General features: G+C 42.9%; 1 protein-coding gene across 8 annotated transcripts in view; it reads right to left on the bottom strand.

Annotated features, from left to right (window-relative positions):
• The window catches only part of TSNARE1 (t-SNARE domain containing 1), a 530,096-nt gene that overhangs the window by 277,865 nt on the left and 231,578 nt on the right, over positions 1–20,653 (bottom strand). For all 8 annotated transcript variants that reach the window (XM_076329011.1, XM_076329018.1, XM_076329017.1 and 5 more), the window contains 3 exons: positions 18,813–18,903; positions 15,081–15,155; positions 13,460–13,516 (listed from right to left, as the gene is read on the bottom strand). In XM_076329011.1, the coding sequence (XP_076185126.1) occupies positions 13,460–13,516; positions 15,081–15,155; positions 18,813–18,903 (223 nt within the window). The remainder of the gene's footprint in view (positions 1–13,459; positions 13,517–15,080; positions 15,156–18,812; positions 18,904–20,653) is intronic.

Here is a 20,653-nt window from a genome sequence, read left to right as displayed (position 1 = left end):
TGACAGCTACTCAACCTATTCCTCTTTGTACACACCTCCAGACCCACCAATCTCCATTTCCTTCTGAGCATCATGAAAAACAAAACAAACACCACCCCCCCTCAAGACATAACAAAGCAGATAACCCATGGCATGGGTTACTCTGGGAACAAACACTGTGTTTACAACAGCGACAGTCAAATCTGCTGAGCTCAGTATAACTGCACAACCTACAATCTCCATCCTACCTCTGCCTTTTCTCTAAAATGGGGATGGGTTCTTCTCCCTATAGAGTTGAAATGTCTTAATTCCCAAAGTGTTTCAGACCTGCAGGGAAGTCTACTAAAATTCAGCATTGGAAGAGTTTCCCCAGATCATCTCCCCCTATTTCATATCAAGTCTTAAATACAATCACCTGTTCATTAACAAAGAAGCCTAATAAAGCATTTAAAAAAAACAAAAACAAAAACAAAACAAAACAACCACAAACCACCATACCACACATCTTTGAACCTGTCCTTTTCTTTTGGTGGCCAATTTATATTCTGTAATGTTTTCCAGCCTCTTATAGCTGGGAAGGGGAAGAAGCACAACTGGTGAGCTGTGAGATTCCAGAGGGCTGAAGCAGAGCGTCAAGAAGGCAAAAGAGTGATTAAAGGCATTTTGTGTGAACTCAGGTCTCAACAGGGGGACAATGCCTGTAGGCTTGGAAGCAACAAGCAGTGCTAGGAGGCGAAAAAGGTTTTATAACATTAGATACCATCAAGCTCAGAATAAAATGCATCTCAAAATAAACAGGATTGGTGTAGGGCAAGAACACAAGTGACGTCCCACAAGTGAAGGATGCACCTTTGTAAAATGAGAGGTATGAAGGACAAAACATATAAAAACAAAAGAAAAAAATGCAGATCCCAAACTCAGTATTTTTAAACAAAAAAAGTGGTTCTCTGTAAAGAAAAAGTCCTTTCCCTCTCTACTTTTCCGCAAAACCCTCCCCCACGCCTCACTTTTTCCCAGCCTCAGACTGCCTGGCAGCTCTGACCGGGCGGGCAGGCAGACAGGTGTCCAACATGTGAACACCACTTAGTGTCACCATTACCTGTACCCACACAGATGAGCTGAGGTTTCTTATTAATGTCAATAATTTTGAACCTGTTAAACTCATAGATAGCAGATTAGCACTACCCCATGCTGCACCCAGTGATATGTCACCATGCCTCCCTTTGCCACGTACTAGACACACACTCACGGTCCCGCCAGACCCTACTGGGGCCTAAGCAAGATGCACTGATGGGCAAGGCCTACTCGCACCTTTGGGTGCCCAAATGATGGGGGGAGGGAGGACCTGCACAGCCCTCTGGGCTCCACCGTGGATGAGCACCAGACTAGCTGACACTAAAAACTGGCAAACTCCCTGATGCTTCCCAGCAGATGTGACCTAAAGCTAAAATTTCTCCACCTTAGGAACCTGAAAAATTGTGTATGTATACACACAAATGCATTAATACTATACTTGTTTCAACTCCATTTAATATGTGTGTTCTAACCGGTACAGAGAACATGTAGCAGGTGGTTACTTACTGCATTTTTCCACCATCAGGGACTCTGCCTTCAACAGAAGCATAAAACATCCTATTCCACCTCAACTCTGTAAAGATTTTATCCTCATCTCAATGATATTAATTGACAACAAGCATCGATGGTTCATCAAGTCTTCTCCACCGCCGTTCTCATCTGAGTGCTATAAAACAAGGCTCCTGTATCCGATTAAGTGAGTCCTATGCCAGCAGATGGCACTCCGAAGTGTGCAGCATCCCCAGCTTCCCTCACCCCATATCCAGCAACTGCGGGAAAAGGCTTTTTTCTGTGCCCGGTTCTTCAGTGGTGCTTTTAATCATGCTTGGATAAAGGGGTCAACGAAGTAGCTCACACAATAGGACCATCAAACTTCCCAGTCCTCAGCTTCCAGAAGGGGTCAGTATGTCCTGCGGCACAGAAAAGCCACATTCCCACTCTATTTCCTTACATCACCTAACCAATTACAAACTGCTGGGCACAGAAAGGGAGAAAACACTTTCCTCACTCACGAGAAATAGTCTGTGCTTGCAAGTAGGTGCTTCGATTATTTTTTTTTGTTTGCTGGGTGTTTTTTTTTTTTTTTAGAGCAATCATCTCTGTCTCTCAGCATGCCACGACTAAGCTCTTCATGCAAACATACCCCCATACAGAAAAAAAAGGGAAGGGGAAGGGGAAGGGGAGGGGAAAGAAGGGGAAAGAAGGGGAGGGGGAAAACAAAGGGGGAAGGGAAAGGGAAGGGGAAGGGGAAGGGGAAAGAAGGGGAGGGGGAAAAGAAAGGGGAAGGGGAAGGGGAAGGGGAAGGGGAAGGGGAGGGAAGGGGAAAGAAGGGGAAAGAAGGGGAGGGGGAAAAGAAAGGGGAAGGGAAGGGGAAGGGGAAGGGGAAGGGGAAGGGGAGGGAAGGGGAAAGAAGGGGAAAGAAGGGGAGGGGGAAAAGAAAGGGGAAGGGAAGGGGAAGGGGAAGGGGAAGGGGAAGGGGAGGGAAGGGGAAAGAAGGGGAAGAAGGGGAGGGGGAAAAGAAAGGGGAAGGGAAGGGGAAGGGGAAGGGGAAGGGGAAGGGGAAGGGGAGGGAAGGGGAAAGAAGGGGAAAGAAGGGGAGGGGGAAAAGAAAGGGGAAGGGAAGGGGAAGGGGAAGGGGAAGGGGAGGGAAGGGGAAAGAAGGGGAAAGAAGGGGAGGGGGAAAAGAAAGGGGAAGGGAAGGGGAAGGGAAGGGGAAGGGGAAGGGGAAGAGGAAGGGGAAGAGGAAGGGGAGGGAAGGGAAGGGAAGGGAAGGGAAGGGAAGGGAAGGGAAGGGAAGGGAAGGGAAGGGAAGGGAAGGGAAGGGAAGGGAAGGGAAGGGAAGGGAAGGGAAGGGAAGGGAAGGGAAGGGAAGGGAAGGGAAGGGAAGGGAAGGGAAGGGAAGGGAAGGGAAAATCCTTCTTAAAGCAAGGAACTCTGCAGCTCAAGAGATTCAGTTGTATCACGTGTAATATTGAATTAAGGTTCTAGGAACCATCCCAATAGTTTTATTTCGTTCAGAAGCTTACAGGCTGAGCGAGGGTAGAAAATAAAATACTGAAGCTTTTCATTTTATCCAAGTGAGGTACGCAAACCACAACTCACAACAGATCCAGGGCTTGCACAGATTGGAAGCAGGATCTTCAGCTTTGCCCCATAGAAAACTGGGTACATGGAAATAAGCCTTTTTTTGACCTATTTCCAGCCAGTTTCTCCATGCAGAAGTATAACCTGTATAGGCTTTCCCATGCCTTAGTCTCTGTGCCAAGGAGGACCTTGGGAACCTCCTGCCTGTGGTGTGAGTTTTGCTTTGGGAAGTTGCACAAACAGGGGCAGAAGGTTGGCTTTCCTTCACTCGGTGCCCCTTGGCAGTGCCGCACACTGCAAACAGACAGTACAACTGTCTGTTTTCACAAGGCTCTGACCCATCACATGAAAATAAATAAATAAATAAAACGTGTAATAACTTATTTTTCTTTTATCATGGGAAATACTGCATTTGTCTAGGATATCAGAATGATCCATGTGGGAAAATGACCCATGAGGGAAAAACCTTCCTTGCTCTACCATTCCCAGCTCCCTTCCAGCATCTGGAGAAGACAAGTACTCAAGTTGAGCACAGAGAGACAAGAGATGAGATTGAGGCCTTACCTGATGCAGGGAGCAGCGTAAAAGTCCTCTTGCACCAAACCCATTTGATGCAAGGCTCGCCAGAGTGACCGACTGCCTAATGCTCATCCCAGTGTACTGCATGGTAACACAGCTTTAATTAAAGCGGGATTAATGAAGGGGACACTGCAAAGTGCTACTGTGTTTTACTGCAGGGGAAACAGTACGATGCATTCTTGTCATCTTGCTGCTGAAATGACAAACTGCCCGTTTGAACACCCGCAAGAGAATACCCGTGATAGCTTGGCTGCATCACTTCCCCCAGGATTCATCCACAGTTTGCACGCATGAAGAGGCACACAGGCGATGCTAAGCAGATACCAGCCATGCAATGTTGATTTGCTCCTGACAGTAGCAGTGGTGAACAACACTCATGGCTCAGTCTTTTCGTTCATAGAAATCACAGAATATCGCAAGTTGGAGGGGACCCATAAGGATCATTGGGTCCAACTCCCATTTCATTCCCATCTATGGGAGCATGTCCTGGGAATTTTCAGCAGGGTTTGTCCATGGCACATGTTGTGAACCACCACCTCATTTCAGCTTTGGGACAGTCGGACATAGCTGAAGAAGCCTCTTAAACTTAAGGGAATTATTTGCTACACAGGCACCTTCTCAAATTGAGAAGTTTGTGAGAGTTATAAGGGAGAACCACCGTCTGTGTTTAGGTGAACACACATTTATTTTATTTATCACATGGACTATTGCTATCAGCTTAAAAATAACGACTTGAAACATCATCTGCAGCACATGCCTTATCTCACAGATCCTGGTGTACTTTAAAAAGAAACTATATATAAATTACCTCTCTGATATACGTCCAGCTTTACGGTTTAACTCCAAAGGTATTCGAGCATCCTGGGTTATCTCTAAAAGTGAAGATGAAACTCCATAACAAACCGAAACATCAGTAGAAGCTTCATTTGGCAAAATAACACAAACTTGGATTACAGTTTTTAGCTGAGCACCAGAACTAAGTAACAGAACAAAAAGTCCAAATTATAAGCCTGGTCCTGTGTTTCCTTGTGTTTGCAGTAAACCAGGAATAATTGTGATCAGCTGAAAAAGTCTGAGATAGCAAGTTCGTCTTACCATGCCAGGTCAATTTTGGGGCTGGTATGTGCAATAGCTGGAGCATCAGATGGCATTTCATGGATGATATACAGTATAGGGGCGGTAACAGCACTGCCCTCTACACAGGAGTGAAAGGAGTTAAATATCTTTGAATTATACGGTGGCTATAACATTGGTTATTGAGACCCTGAAAACAAATCAGCTGGAGCCCTAGAAAGGTCACTAAATATTACTTCTGTCTTCAACCCGGTGAAGCAAGGGTTAACCTATTTCCAAATACATTTGTTTCATGGGAAAATACCGTTGCTGTTCACATTGAATCATGTGATAAATGCAGTCATCAAAGTGGGTTTAGAAGAATACAATTTCCTTCCTTTCAATAATCTATCTCCACAGGGGGGTTTAAATGCATTAAATAACACTGCATTCACTTTGGAGAAAGGTGACACACTCAGTAAGGTTTCACATTTGTTTCTCCAGTTACTGAGAGATCTTTGCCAGGGCAAAAGTCAATTTAGACTCTTGCAGTGCAACTCCTGCAAGGTGGGGTTGAAGGAGGGGAGGTGGATCAGGTCGTACGAGCATCCCCATCACACCAGCAGGAACCACTTCCACTTGCAGTGGGCAAAACCATCCACTTACTTGCTATATCATCATGCTCCTGCACAGGAAAAAAAAAAAAAAAAAAAGAATATATAGGGAAGAAAAGCCACTGACCTAGAATGAACAAAATCCAAGCTTACAGACTGATGCAGAGGTTTGTTCTTCATAATTATACTACCTCCATCACGGCCACACGTGTCCTACAGACCCAGCCTACGTTTCATCAGCTCTGGGATCTTGGCCTGCATTTGCTCTCCTCTTACACTGCTGTCAGCACAGATCTGACAGTGCTGCCAAAGGTGACCCTCACTGCCCAGAAAAGCTGCGTGCAAGGACAAAGCTCTCCGACCAAGGTGAATATCCATCCAACCGGCTACACCTGTCACTGTATTTATTTATATTAATGTTTATATTAATATTTATAGTCATATTAATATATATTTATATCTATATTTGTATCTATATTTATAATTATGTAGATGCAGATGTAGCTGTAGATGTAGACAGAGCTGTAGATATGCATATCTACATCTATAACTATAGATATACACAGCCACGTCAGCAGTGCTGACCGAGACCACGCAGCAAAGCGCTGCCCACACTCGCTGTGCAAAAACAGTACTCATGAGAAAACAGGAGCCAGCACTCTGTGAGACCGTGGCCAGATCTGATGCAACAAGTGAGAAGAGTTTTTCCTATCTTTACGAGCATGGCAATCACCTCCACGAATGACCCTGATTTGGCATGAAAGAAGACATGGGTATTTGCAAAATCCTTTACATTTAGCAGCTGGGAGGAGAAAGGATCACTGCAACTACCCAGGGCAGCTACCACAAGCAATGGGGAAAAATATTTGCAGAGCTGTCACTGGCTATGGAAGAATAATAATGTGGATACCAGTTGAGTTATGTTATCTGTCCGAGCCTCTGGGCATAATACAGATTTGCTCTTGGCAAAAGCACTCTCTCCTAGTAACAAGGCACATTCATGCCAGCGTTTCATCCCATGACCTCAAATGCCTCCACGCAACCCCAACATCACCTTTTCCCACGCGCAGCCCTCCCGGCGGGGTCCTCGCCAGCATGGGGTGAGGAACAGTGGCCCCAGGATTGGGGAGCATAAAAGCAAGTGCTTGCAGAGCTGGGCAGTGAGGTTGGCTCGTTCCAGACAAAACAGTCCTTCGGTTTGTGAGGTGGCTCCGGCAATGACTCAGAGCTGGAGTAGGGGAGAGGAGAGCGGCATCAGCACGGTGTGTGAAGCCAGCGAGCTGCTGTGGAGGAGGCTTCGTACAAAAGAAACCCTTCCCCTGCCTTCATCCTCTGCCCACATAAAAACCTCTGTCCTTTCTCACTCAAACAAAAGGAAAAATAAAAAAAGAAAAACCTACAAAGAAACAAACAAACAAAAAAAACCAACGAACCAGAAAACCGAGCTAATGAATACAAAATCCTTTGCTCGGGTGCTGATATAGGCAGCTGCAGCTTCTAGCTACATCAGCAGACACGGGCAAGCAAAGCGGGCTTATCCCATGACAGGCACTTGATAGGGGATTGCTAAGGAAAATCCACCATGCTGAAGTTGCTTGGGCAATTTAGGAAATGGCAGGTTTGGGGAGGATTTGGTCTTTTCTTATTTTTCTCCTTTTGTAGAATAGGGGGCTATATGTTATTGGAAGCTCATGTTTCTAACCTTTGCAAATTACCTCCTTTACAGATATAGTAGGATTTGGGGGTTTTCTTACACATTTTTCCATGCAACACTGAAGTCCTGAGCACTCCCGTTGCCCCACAAAACCTGTGCACAGCCACAGGCAGCACGAAGAATATGGGCATTTTCCCAAAGGCTGCGGTGCAGGTTTTATTGCCTTTAAGGATGGAAGATCCTTCATTTTAACTCTTACAGTTGCAAAGTGCTGCATCCCTGAAACATCAGAGATGGAGTTTAATGGTTAGTTAGTGAAGTACCATGTCTATAAAACCCACTGGCATTTTTTTGCAAGATCATGGGCATGCTGAGCAGAAAAGCAGACCCACTGGAAGCAGCGCAAGGGCAGTACTTTGGACCATTCAGAATAGATTCCACCTCCCTTGGGAATATAGGGACCAAATTAAAAAAAGCAGGTATGAATCTATTTCCATCCACTTATTAAACCCCTGGATCAGAATCTATTTCCCTACCCCTAAACAGGCAGAAAAAGGAAAAAAAAAAAATTGTCTTAGGAAAATTGCTTTAATGACCGCCTTAAAAAAACCCCACAAACCAAACAAAAGCCCACACTTAAATAAAGTCAAGAAAAAATAGCCGTGTGATTTAAATGCTCCATATTGACAGCCCTAGGAGCAGAGGAGTGGGTTGATTAGAATATGGCTTTTAATGGATGCATAGTCATTTAAAACAAAGTTGACATTATTGAAATAACACTTTTTGCAGAAGTAGCTGAATACCAAATGACCTTGAAAAGACACAGAAATTACTACCACACATGCAAGATACATTATCACCAAAGCTAAGGCTTGATTTCCTAAGATATACCAGCCAGACTGGAACATTAGCAACTGGGATGAGTTCTAAGATAAGAAGTTAGAGTCAATAAGATAAATGCGTAAATAAAGAGCTCCATTTGTGGGGGCAAAAGCTGTTACTCTGATTGTGAGAAATTGAATTCTGCATTTAAGAAAAATACACACCACAACCTCTCCCAAACGTCAAAGCCAGTTTCAAACTCAGCTTTGGACTTCCAGCAGGAAGAGCACCTACTGCATTGAAAACTCATCGTTAATTATCGTTCAGAACAGCCTGGTGGCGTTTGCTTAGCCTGCGAGATCCTCAGGGTGGCACAATCTAATAGCTGTGCTTCTACAGCATCTACCATGATAAGGACCCTGTAAAAATAGAAGCCCAAGTAACTAGAGTCATTACACACACACATACATATATGCAGTTTATGCAGATATTATTGCCAAGAAATTATTCTCCCATAAAGGCAAGGATTGGATCTTGCTGCCCCAAAATGAGAATTTTACTCTAATCACATAAAAAAGAACAACTTCATAAACACAGGAAGAAAGAGAGAAATGATGCTTCCTGTGAGAAGGAAGTCCATTTAAAGCGTGAATAAATTGATGCAGTCAGGAGAAAGAAGCTTGTATATGCAAATAGAGGTTTATTACCCATTTTTGTGCTCCTAAGAAACATAAAAAAACTACTGACCTTTGAGAGAAGGATCAAGTAGGTTTACGGAATAAGAAACAAAGGCATCTCTTTTGGCAACAGCCATGTTCCAGAGCAGTAATTATCCTTCTCTCTCCCCGTGAGCAGCAGGAAATGAAGAGGGGTGCGATTACATTATGACAATTACTGTAATTTTAATTTCTAAAAATTGCCAGGAAAGTTTCCTCTTTAAAAAAGGGAAGAAAAAAAAAAAAAGCCTGTTCAGATTTTTGGTGTAGTTTTAGTTTAAAACTCATTCCTCAGCTAAAACAGAGCTGTGCTTCCCCCTCTCCCACTCCTTTTGGGGAACCACCCACAAAGTCTACACGGTGAGAAAGCCCACTTTCCTCCTCATTAGTTGAGAAGATAGACGGCTAAGTGTGGTCAGTGAGGGTCCAGGAAAGATGGAGGTGGCCTGAAGGCACGTCACAGATGCAGTAAGGATGCACAAACTGGGCTGTCCCTGCTAGGTGCTGCCAGGACGGATCCCTAGGAGCCCTCAGCTTTTCAGCCTAGTCTGCTGTTGGGTTTAATATCACTCAAAATCATTCAGTCCTGGGCACAATAACATATTCTTCTTTCTATGGGAAGTGGTTGATGTTAGATGCACAATAATTGAATTAAAAAGAAGGATTATTTTAATCTCCTATGCTCAGAGGGATTATTGGCTTTTTTGTGGAATTTCTGCAGGCTATCATTTATTATTTTAATATTATGGATAATCTATTCTGTGCTATTAGAATATTATCATATTTTATTATACCCAACTGTTGCACTGTGGGATGGACTTAGCCCAAGAGGACAGGTCTACTCAGCTATCCAGCCTCCCCTACCACCGACCACACTGTCCCAGGCTGTTATGGGGGACACCTGAAATACCTCCTCTCCGACAGTGGACTCTCTGCCTGGAAGGAGGAACAGCTGCTTTGCACCAAGGTGTGTCTGTGCAGGGGGAGAAGGTGGGATTCGAGGCACGTCTGCCCCATACATAGGCAGGAACCAGAGGCAACCATATCACCAAATACATTACCGTCTCTGCTGTATGCCGCAACAGCATTTCTCATAAATGGAAAGCTGCTTTCCAGGATTCCCCTGTGCACTCCCTTAATGAGACTTCTGAGGTCTCGTGTCCAGAGAAGGGCAACGAGGCTGGTGAGGGGTCTGGAGAACAAGTCTTCTGAGGAGCGGCTGAGGGAACTGGGGTTGTTCAGCCTGGAAAAAAGGAGGCTGAGGGGAGACCTCATCGCTCTCTACAACTCCCTGAGAGGAGGTTGTAGCGAGGTGGGTGTTGGTCTTTTCTCCGAAGTAACAAGCGATAGGACGAGAGGAAATGGCCTCAAGTTGCGGCAGGGGAGGTTTAGATTGGATGTAAGGAAAAATTTCTTTACTGAAAGAGTGGTGAAACATTGGAACAGGCTGCCCAGGGAAGTGTTGGAGTCCCCATCCCTGGAGGTATTTAAAAGACGAGTAGATGAGGCACTTAGGGACATGGTTTAGTGGACATGGTGGTGTTGGGTTGACGGTTGGACTCGATGATCTTAGAGGTCTTTTCCAACCTCAATGATTCTATGATTCTATGATTCTATGATTTTGGCCACTGGGTCAATATCTACAATTGCTTTCACAGATCCAAGCTAAAGGGCTTTTTTCAAATAGTTACCACAACTCACGTTCAACAACGATCATTTAGCATAGTAAAAATTTGTGTCTTTCAATATATGCAGTAACACACCTATAGAACTACATCGATTTGCCCCCACACAAATACATTCCTACAAACACATATTTGATTAAGAATTTATATAACTTCGGGCTTCAATGAATTTTGGATCAATGCCTTTCTTTTGCTTTTATAAATAAACAAACTCAATTAAACAGTACTTACAGCAAACCACGATGGGCAGGAGAATACTTTTCCCAAACCTTCACTTTCCAATTTTTACCTGTTACATGGGTCTAAGGAATCAATTACTCCCTAAAGGGAACTTATTAGAGTTTGTGTTACCAAACATCTTACCTTTCCCACCCACCAACGGAAGACAAGAATTACAGGGACACGTATACAGAAAAACTAGCATTCTTCAAACCTCGTATAATTTTCTGTAGTAAGCATAAATAAAACAAAACGAAGCCCTGCAGGCAAGCAGCATTTGAATCAAGACTGGATCTGCACCAAGTCAAGAAGTTCACCATGCAGTCTCACAAGACCCATAAATCAGGTCACCTGAACATATGCAGTATTTTGCATTACTGTATAGGGTGTTAACTTTGATGCCTTAATAGTGGTCAGGTTATGGTTGCTGTGGGAACTATAATTTTGCATGTCCTGACCCATTTGTAGACAGAAAAATAATAAGTAAAAAACAGTCACACCACTGCATTCCCTTCATCAGGTTTTATACATTTAATTTCTCTCTTTTTATATTTGAAAGAGGAAGAAAAGAAGACACGTGTGAAGCTGCAAATGTATAGGAAAGCTGAAACAGATGTGAATTAACTTTCTTCCTTGTCAAGGAGTTTGCATGAAACCTCACGTGTCCCCAGCCCAAGCAAGTGTCACTGCATGAAAAGTACGTGCTCTTGGGCATGATCAAGCTTATTGCTGAGTCAGAAGCATCTTGTCAAGGACATACTACAACCCCCTTCTTTTTCATAATGCACCGAAGCCAACCACCAGCATTCACTTGCAAGTGACAGCTACAAGGAGAAACAACCTGCAGCTGATGCAGTTTAACACAATTTCTGCTGATGCTGCCTGACCCACACCAAACTGTTACTGCTACAGTGTCCTAACGGGTAGGATTCTTACCTGTTTTAAGGCAAAGGGATTTGTCTCTGTCCAATTCTTCCTGCAGCCTCCCTTTACCGCCACCCCCACCATCACTTGTCTCCAAGATTTGAGTACTTTTATCCGACATCTTGGTTTTTTTCCCCTATTAAAACTCTGCTGCCTTCCAGAGAAAGTTGTTTTTGGAGTCATCAGCCATTTTCAGTATACCAAAAAAGTTGATTGCATCCAGGCTTACTCCAGGTGCAGGGATGCACAACAGCTATGCAGTAATTAGCTCTCTTCATCCTATTAGCACTGGTTAATAGGATGGTCCAGCAGTGTCCCGTATCATATGGAACAGCCATGGCCATGCAACCATATGGTAGTCCAGGCAAGACCAGAGCTGTTCCCACCTCTGCAATCCACTACACCGACAGTAATGTAACAAAGTTGGTTAAAAGCACGAGAAGTGATATAATATAGATGGCATGAAAACAAATCACAGCTAATTTGCACAAAATAAACCCCCTTATCTCTGAGCTCAATCATCAAAACCAATATATGTTTGATGTCTGGTGGATTTGACCATCATTCAAGAGTACGCTATTGGTGACCATGCACAATACCCATGTTCAAAACAGATCACCAGTTGGTGGACAAAAATAAGCTATAACGTTTCTATAAACACATAGCTGAAGAGCAACATGTGTGCACCATCACTCCAAAGGGGGCGGTGGGAACACTCAGTAAGGGTAAAGGAATACATTAGCCCTTTGGCACACAAAGGCCTTAGTTTCATTGCCGCTGCCACCTAAAACCAACTAAGTGACGAGAAGGTCTGATGCAGAATTGTGATTGCTTGAAACCTATCTAATATTAAAGCTCTGGTCCATTGGCTTGCCCTAATGGTAGGGTCTTCGGTGGCATCGTTTCACCCTTCTTTACAGAGAAGCATTAATGTTACAAAGAACAACTATTTCTTATACACACGTTGAGGAGGATATAGAAAACCGGGTGGCACAACAAGGTAGGGAATGAAGATTCATCAGGAAAGCAGAAAACCTGCTGACTGCCCCTTAAAAGAAGAGACAAGGGTATCAATAATATCAGAAATATTCACTGGATTTAGGCACAGAGTTCTGCTTTTTGGTGGCATATCAGTTGCAAATACCTAAAAGCTTTTTAGTGTGTAGGACTTGAAAGGCCAACCTAATCTCTGCTGGACTCATACTACAGCTAACTGATCTCCTGGCATCAAACCTCTCATTGAAATCTGGGGAGATTTCTTACACACACACACGCATATCACATATATAGCATTTTGCATTACTACTTACATATATAGTATTTTGCATTACTATTTGTGAAAGACTACGCACATACACATATATACACATATATATATACATACATATCTACACTCTTAATCATGTTACATGTGCACAGGCACAAATACATTTAATTATATTTCATATATACACACATATGCATGTACGTATGAAACTAAATATATGCACAAAATTATAATGTATATACTCTGATTACACATAGTATTTATTGACAAAGTTCCTAATATGAGTAAAAAGAGAAAAAAAAGGCTCTATTTGCATATATATATAATAGTTAACCACAGTGTAATGTAGCCGAAGAACACAGGATACATGATCCCTCTTAAAACTGAGGAGAGAGATTTGGTAAAAAACCCTCTTACTTCCTTCTACGAAATTGCACTTGGTGTGTGATTTCACTCAGCCTAAGAGCCCATCTCCCAGAGGAGGGGGTACAGGACAGCTCTTTGATATATTTCAGAGTAGACAGAACTCCCATCAAGAAGGGAAAAACAGCCCCATGAGAACAGAAAAGCAGAGAATAATTAAACAGGTATTACATATGTCTTTTTTCCTGGGTCCTGTATCTTCCACCTCCAAAGATGTCATAAATCTCTATTTGAAAACCATCTCACTGGCTTCAGTAAAGGTAGTGGGGGAGCACTATGCTCTTCAGCATCATTAGTGGGGTTAGAAAACAGCCCTTTTTTAGCAATGCACTTACTGTCAAACACAGAGACACACACGAACTTACCTGTTTGGTACTTCTCTGCCCAGTAGGAAGCAAAGCTTTGGATTTCTCTGCTATTTTCTGCAAAAATGGAAAAAAAAAAAAAGAGGGAAAATGGCTGAGAAAAGAGAGTCCAAATATTTAGGGAAGGAATCATATGAAGCTATTTCTTCTGATTTTTAAAGAAAAGGACATAGAGAAAACTCTTATTACTTAGAAAAAGAAAGGGAGTATAACCGCATTGAAAAGTTTGGTCTTGCAGGAATTAAAAGTCTTCAAAGCTTCCAGAATGACAAGGTTATCAAAACTGAAACACGCATTTAAGAAATGACAGCTAGGACGTGGATAAGTAGCAATTTACCACTCAGATTGGTTTCCTGACGCAACCGGGCATTCACAAACTGCAGTGGCTAATTTTGGCACTTCTGAATTGATGACAGTTTTTAAAAAAAAAAAAAACAACCCTACATGTTCAGTTCAGATGGATTGTACTCATGAACATTAAAAAAAAAAAGCATAAAAAAGGTGTGTGTATGTGGGGGTGGAGCCCTTCACCTGAATCCTTCCAGCTTGTCATTTAATGGGATAAGGTCATTTCATTTAAAAACCCCACACTTAGGCTTTTGGATAGGACAGAGAAATAATTAAAAATATGAGATGACGCTAGAGATAATGCAATGCTATTACATAATATAAATGTTATTGAAATGCAATTTTGTGTACTTTTATTCGTTCATTTATTTATTTATTTTTAAACCATCGGCAGCCAGTGTTGCGAAATCAATCAGTACAGAGTGTTTCTGATAGCGATACATTATGAAGAGCATGTTGCCAGCCAAATTTCATTACACCTCTATAATCACAATATATTCTTCCCATGTGTTGCAGGCATGGGTCAAACTCACTAGAGCAGTGTAAGAAAGCAAGCAGAGTTTGTCCAGGTTGTATTTGCATAGGATTCAATTAATCCAGATACATGTTCAAACTTGTTACTGCAGGGGAGAGAAGCAGTTTGAGGATGGTAAATTTAAATCATTACTACAGTGTTTAAAAGCAAAGCAAATCTGCTCGTCAGTAGAGCCTCCCCAGGGTAAAGTGGGAGAGCAAGAAGCAAATGAAAGAGCTGGAGTTCAGGTTTTGTTTGTTTCATTAAACAGCTTGATCTTGGTGAGAGGTCCAAACGACAAGATGTGTTCGGAGACCTTCTGGCAAAGCCGTGTAACACAGCAGAGCCGTAAGGTGGGTTAACATTTAAATTAGCAATTGTGCCCGCACATTTTCTGTAAGCAGAAAAGGTGCAAGGGCCGCTGTGCAATCACCTCTCCTTCTCCCCTGAAAGTGGAGACACACCAAAATAATGTCATGGCTAAGCCAGGGGAACCATTGAAGGTCCTAGCAGACACACAGCTGGCAATAGCACACTTTTTTTTCTTTTCCATTGCTGCTGAATTGTTCTGCAGTCGCATGCGTGTGCATATTCCAATGTAATGATACACTTCTTGACTGATAAAGTAAGAAAAGAGGGAGGAAACTGCATGTGAGTAGCTCTGTGGAGATGCTCCATGCTCCTGGGAGCCACGCTCGCTCCCACGTAACACATTGCCAAACTCACATACGGAAGAGTGGAACCAAGAGAGACCCCCACCTTCTGCACAGCTCCGTATCTCTGGATGGCATCAGACAACTGGTTCTTCAGCCTGTCCAGCTGAAGTCGCTCTTGCTGTTTTGGAAAAACAGAGGTGTGGTTAGCAGGTCTGTAGAGATAAATCAACTAGTAGACTGTCTGTGACCACGGGAAACAGTTCTGGTGGGAGACACTAAGTAAACAAAGTGGGTGCAAATAGTATTCTAAAAATTCAATTTCACTGGGGCTGCCAGGATGCTACGAGGTTTTATTTTTGGAAGGGAGCACAAGATGCTTTGATCTTTCAGGCCAAAGCAATTAAAAAAATGTCACCTTGGATATTCAAGATAGCACTCAAGTCATGACTACTGTGTGGTCTGCTATCTGAACTGGACACCTTTGGTGGCAGGGATATATAGTGGGACATTTTGCTGTCCTGCTTGCTGCATGAAGGGGGTCACACTCCAATATCAGTTCTTAAAGATTGTGAAACACAAGCCAATTAATACCTTACTGCCATCAAAAGAACCGAACGGTTGTAGTATGGTATCCTGCTTCTACTTACTAAAATCCAGCCTCAGACTACCTGCTGGAGATGATAACCCAAGGGACCCTCCTATAAAAAGTCCTTTATTTGGATGATACCCCATGATGGAGTTCATCGCCTCATTTGATGGCAATGGGTGATTTACTGGACTCGAGAGGTCCATCAGCCACAACAACCTTCCTTCTGCCTGGCCTAGGGCCTGATTGTCAGAAACCAACTTATCTCCATGTTTTCCAAAACATGTACCCAAATGTCACCGCCTTTCTGTCTGGAGTTTGCCCCAGCAAGATACCAATCTATGTTTTAAACAAAAGTGTTCTCAGAAGGAAGACCCCAGTCTAGCCTGACGTAACTATCCAACACGCTGCAAAATCGCTGCTCTCAGATGGAGTGACCAAACCCAAACAGTGTCAGGCAATGGAAATTCTCCTAGAACTATTGTACCCCCTGGATCTCAGATTTCAGGTGTGCAGGAGCTCACATGTCCAGGTTTTACAGAGGGGAATGAACTGCAAGGAAGTGGGGCATCACCTTGAAAACCAAGTAGCAAATAAAACCCAATCTACACTAAAGCTACTAAGCAGAACCGTTCACTTTACAGCAATTTCAGCTAATTCAGACAACCGCTTAAGAATACAAAAGTAAATTTTATAAAGGATGGGATAAACATCTTTAATTTTTAATGGTAGTATTTTCATACACAGAAGAAGATCCCAATCTGACAGTTCTTCACCCAAAAATTTAAAACCATTTTTGGAACAGGGCAAGTATCATTATTCCCATTCTACAGATAAAGGTCTATAAACCTTATGTTTGTTAAACATGCAAAATAAGAAAAGATTGCCACCCTGGAAGGCTGATCTAATGGTCCAGCACCCATCCTACAAAAACCTGGAATTCCAGATAGGCCTCTCTATTTAAGTCCTTTGAGGTTAGTTTGAAAGGAAGCCTTAAAATAGCCATGTGCTCTTTTACATCAGTCTCCTGCCTTGTATCACACTGATCCACTTACATCAGTATCTTTGCTCCTGAAATACTATCAATTTGCTCAGTTGGGCATCCTGACTCCCAATAGCTCCAGCAGCACTTGGAGCTTCAAGGGAAGTTAGAGAAACTCCCACAGTGCACCTTGCTGGCAGTGCGTTATTGGTGGAAAATAAGGAAGAAAGAAAAGAAAAATATTTTTTGTCCGTGTGTGCATGCAAAGCAATACACAGAATAATGGATCAGAAAGGACTGACTATAAAGCTCTAAATTAATGGAAGGCTTTTCATGCTGTGAGAAGTTTTATGGGAGGAAAGTTTGTAATGCTACCCAGATCCCCAAGAGGGATGTACCGACCAGCAGCAACTATTTATTCTATATAAGGGAGGAGGGCTACAGGCTTTATATCAAAATTTGTAGGTTTAATTACTTAAACTGCGCACTGTTAGAAAAGAAGAGGTAAAAAAATAAAATTTGTGAAATTAATTGACCAGGGAGCAGAAAAAGCTATTATGTGATGCCAATAGAGAGCGGCAAGTTTATTCCTCATATTACTATAATTGTTTGTGTGCCTATTTCCTTCAGCTCTGAAATATTCTCCCTTTAACTTAGCAATTTTTCTCCCTGCGACCGTAAAAGCTATTGTCCTGAGAGTCCTCAGTGGACACTACATGGGCTTCAAGGGCAAATAATGTCATTTGTGTGTGGCACTATAATTGGGTTTAACGTGACCTTGCCTGATTTCCCTTCGGACCCAATTTATGTCACGAAATGGAGCCAGGAGATCAGCACAAAAAAAGCCCAGATCCCCATATCTCCAAGAAAGCATCTTCTGTTTCATCAAGCTCTGATGTAATTATTCTCAGAGTATGCACGAAAAGGAAAAAAATAGTCCTTGTAGTCCATCACTAATCAAAGCAACATGTTAAAAAAGATCAAAGTATTAAGGTTGATGCCTGCGTAAGGTCAATGTCTATGTATGGAGAACAGTCATTCCAGGCTTTCCTCCCCATCCTCTGGAGTAGACCATCACCCATTCATTTTTTCAGGTGGGCTGAATTGCACATGGTCCTCCACAGGTTACAAAGATAGCCTGGGGGTGATTCAGCTCTTAAATCCTTATCTCATATGCCTGTTGGCAAGTGACATAAATCCAGGCTGTAAAAAACACTTGCACAGAGACGAGTTGTGTATTTAGAGCAGTGTTTTTTTCTAGGTGGAAGGACAGTGAGAACAGAGTTGAAGTAATACAGGACTTTGGAAAATGGCAGGAAGTGAGTGAGCTTAAAACACCAATTCAGGTAAGTTCCTGACCCAGAAACTACATGAATGCTGGAAGCAAGAATGTAACAGAAAACTGCTAGGCAGAATCAAGTAGAAAAGTATTGTCCTTATTCTCATTTCAGTTGCTGAATCACCTGTTATGTGGGTGAAACTTCTCAACTCTCACACCAGCTGGAGTTTGCTCCCCACAATATGCTTCTGTTCTTCCCCATGATGCATACCACAGGCCAAAGTCAGCAGGAACACATGGGGTATAAAAGTCTTTGTGGAAAGGTCAGAAACCTTCTGTTTGTCTCATTGGGGATCATTCATACCCCTGTGACAATGATGTTCATATGAGTTGAACCTACTGATGACAGAAGACCAGTCTCTCCGTTCAACAGATGGGGTTGCCGTGGGGGCAATTGTAATTCAATGTCCTGCTCTGATCTGGCCGCAGCCTGTAATTATTTATCCCCACCGCTGCTTTCTCACTAGGATACAGCACTGAATGAATGTCATATCTAGACATATTCCACTGCTTTGCCCTTTCCGTGCACTTCAACACATTTCCAAACTCATCTGCACCCAGTGCACCCACTGCACAACTGAGTCTTTGACCAATGCCAAACTCATGTGGAGCCAGGTGATTCCTGTAGTACTTTTACCCAAGCTGAGTAAGACCCTGAGATAGGTGTGAGTGAGTCAAGGCTTCGTCGATGAGCTCTTGATTTCCAATTCCACATCATCCAATTTTGGGAGAAGAACTGGTTTGTGCAGCTGTTTTCCCATTGGTCATTTATAAATGCGAGCGATGTTTATTGTGTAACAGAAATGGAAGTTATAACAAAACATGGAGCTCAACAGCTTTAAAGCACCCACTACCACTTCTTTTTTCATTATTCCTCCCTCCATAAGACCCAGCACTCTCCCCCAACAGCATCTTGAATGACACATACCCTGGATGAGCCTCTAACAACCTCAGACAGCTGCTTGATGGCTTTGGTGCTAGTCGTGATGGTTTTATTAGTCTCCTGCTGGGTTGCATGCCTGCAGAAGAGATGATGGGAATTGCAATTGAAATTAATTGCATAATGAGACACAGAAATTTATCAAGCTGCAGAGCAAACGAAACAACACAACACACAGCACATGGAGCCACAGTAGGACTATGCGAGTCCAGGGTCTTGACCAGCAACAGCAGCCAGAAGGCTGTAGGAAATACTAGCAAGGAGCTGCCCAGAATGTTCTTCCTGTGATCAGCACAAAGACAGTGGCCGTGGACGTGCAAAGTCAACGGGGGAAGATAAGTTGAAAGTAGGGGGTGGACAGGTAACAAGGCCATCACTGATGGTTGGTATTGCAACTAAAATTGTCAAAAGAAGGGTTGTAGAGCAAAAAGAGATGGGACTGGGGAGTTACCTGATGGCTTGCCCAGGAAAATTTTGTACTCAGAAGAGAAATTTGAAGCAACAGAAATTGAGCAGGACAAATATACTTACCATGATCATCTACCTGCTAATGACATAGTATCTCGAGGAAAACACTGTGAACACGAAGGTGCGGTGCTGCTTTACGAGCACTGAAACAGGCAGGCAGGGAGCCAAACCAGTCCCCTCTCCAGTCATGGTTGTCCCTCTCCTTTACATTCCAAATTCCAGTACCATTATTTCTTGTAGGCACTGGTTGCTGGCTTCGCTGTTCGGGACCACACGAAGTAGGGGGAAGAGACATAAATGCTGCCCAAAGGTATTTATTAGCTCAATCCAGTAGTTCTCAAGCTTTATAAGGTCAACAGGGCATTTTTGGCCTCTAAGCTTCCCCAGGGAGCGCTTCACATATTTTTAGTCCGAAAGGGGTGGTTTTCCATACTGCTTCAATCAAAAACTCTAGAAAGACTCAAGAAAGACCTGGAGAAACTGATCTTTTTTCTCCCTTAGAGGACATATTTGAGCCATGGTTATATTGAAAAGACTAATTTGTCAGTGCTCTTTTTTCAGGGTGGGCAGGATGTGGAGTGAATGGAAGTTCTCTGATTAAAAAATGTTAAGATGACTATTTATGGCCCCTCTGTCCTGAAGACCCATGGCCCGTCCTGGCTCTTCAGCTCCTTCCTGCTTCTCTGTCAGCACTGATGGAGACCAGCTCTTTCAAGACTTACGTCAACTCTTTCAGCACCTCCTTTGAGGAACAAGGCCAGTCCCCAAACAGTCTTTACCAAACACAACCTTAACTACAAATAAATTGAGACCTCTCAACAAGCACTCCACTGACTGTCATTTCCATCTAGTCAGGGAAGATGGACATAGGCACCATGAACTGCCATATTCACCCCCCTAGCAAAGTTTGGCATTTTTTTTTCCACTTAAGCAAGATCTCTGTGCAGACAGCTCAGGTGGGAAAGCTATCTAGGATAAAAGTATACTTAATTTTATGCATTGTACCTACCAGGTATACAAATGAAAGCTTAGCATACCATGAAGATAACATCTCTTAGCTGCAGAACAGTAATTCAGATGTATGTTAAGGGTTGAACAAGCACACAGAAGGCATGGACTCCTTTGGCACCACACAGGAAAGAGAAATAATCTCATATGAAGATAAGACTGGATCCAATAACCAGTTATTCTCAGCTCTCCTTAGTTAAATTAAGATACCATTTCTGTATTCATTCATCAAAATGCATTTCATTTATTTATGATCCCAGGACCCACTGCACCAGCTGACTAATTACATCACTTTTAATTTGAGATGGAAGACTTCATACCTACCACAGAGAGGTATTCTACACTGTCATCGC

This window comes from Aptenodytes patagonicus, chromosome 2 (assembly GCF_965638725.1).
Source record: "Aptenodytes patagonicus chromosome 2, bAptPat1.pri.cur, whole genome shotgun sequence".
NCBI classification, from domain to species: domain Eukaryota; kingdom Metazoa; phylum Chordata; class Aves; order Sphenisciformes; family Spheniscidae; genus Aptenodytes; species Aptenodytes patagonicus.
The sequence above is the reverse complement of the archived record's forward strand: the minus strand, read 5'-3'. Positions and strand labels throughout refer to the sequence as shown.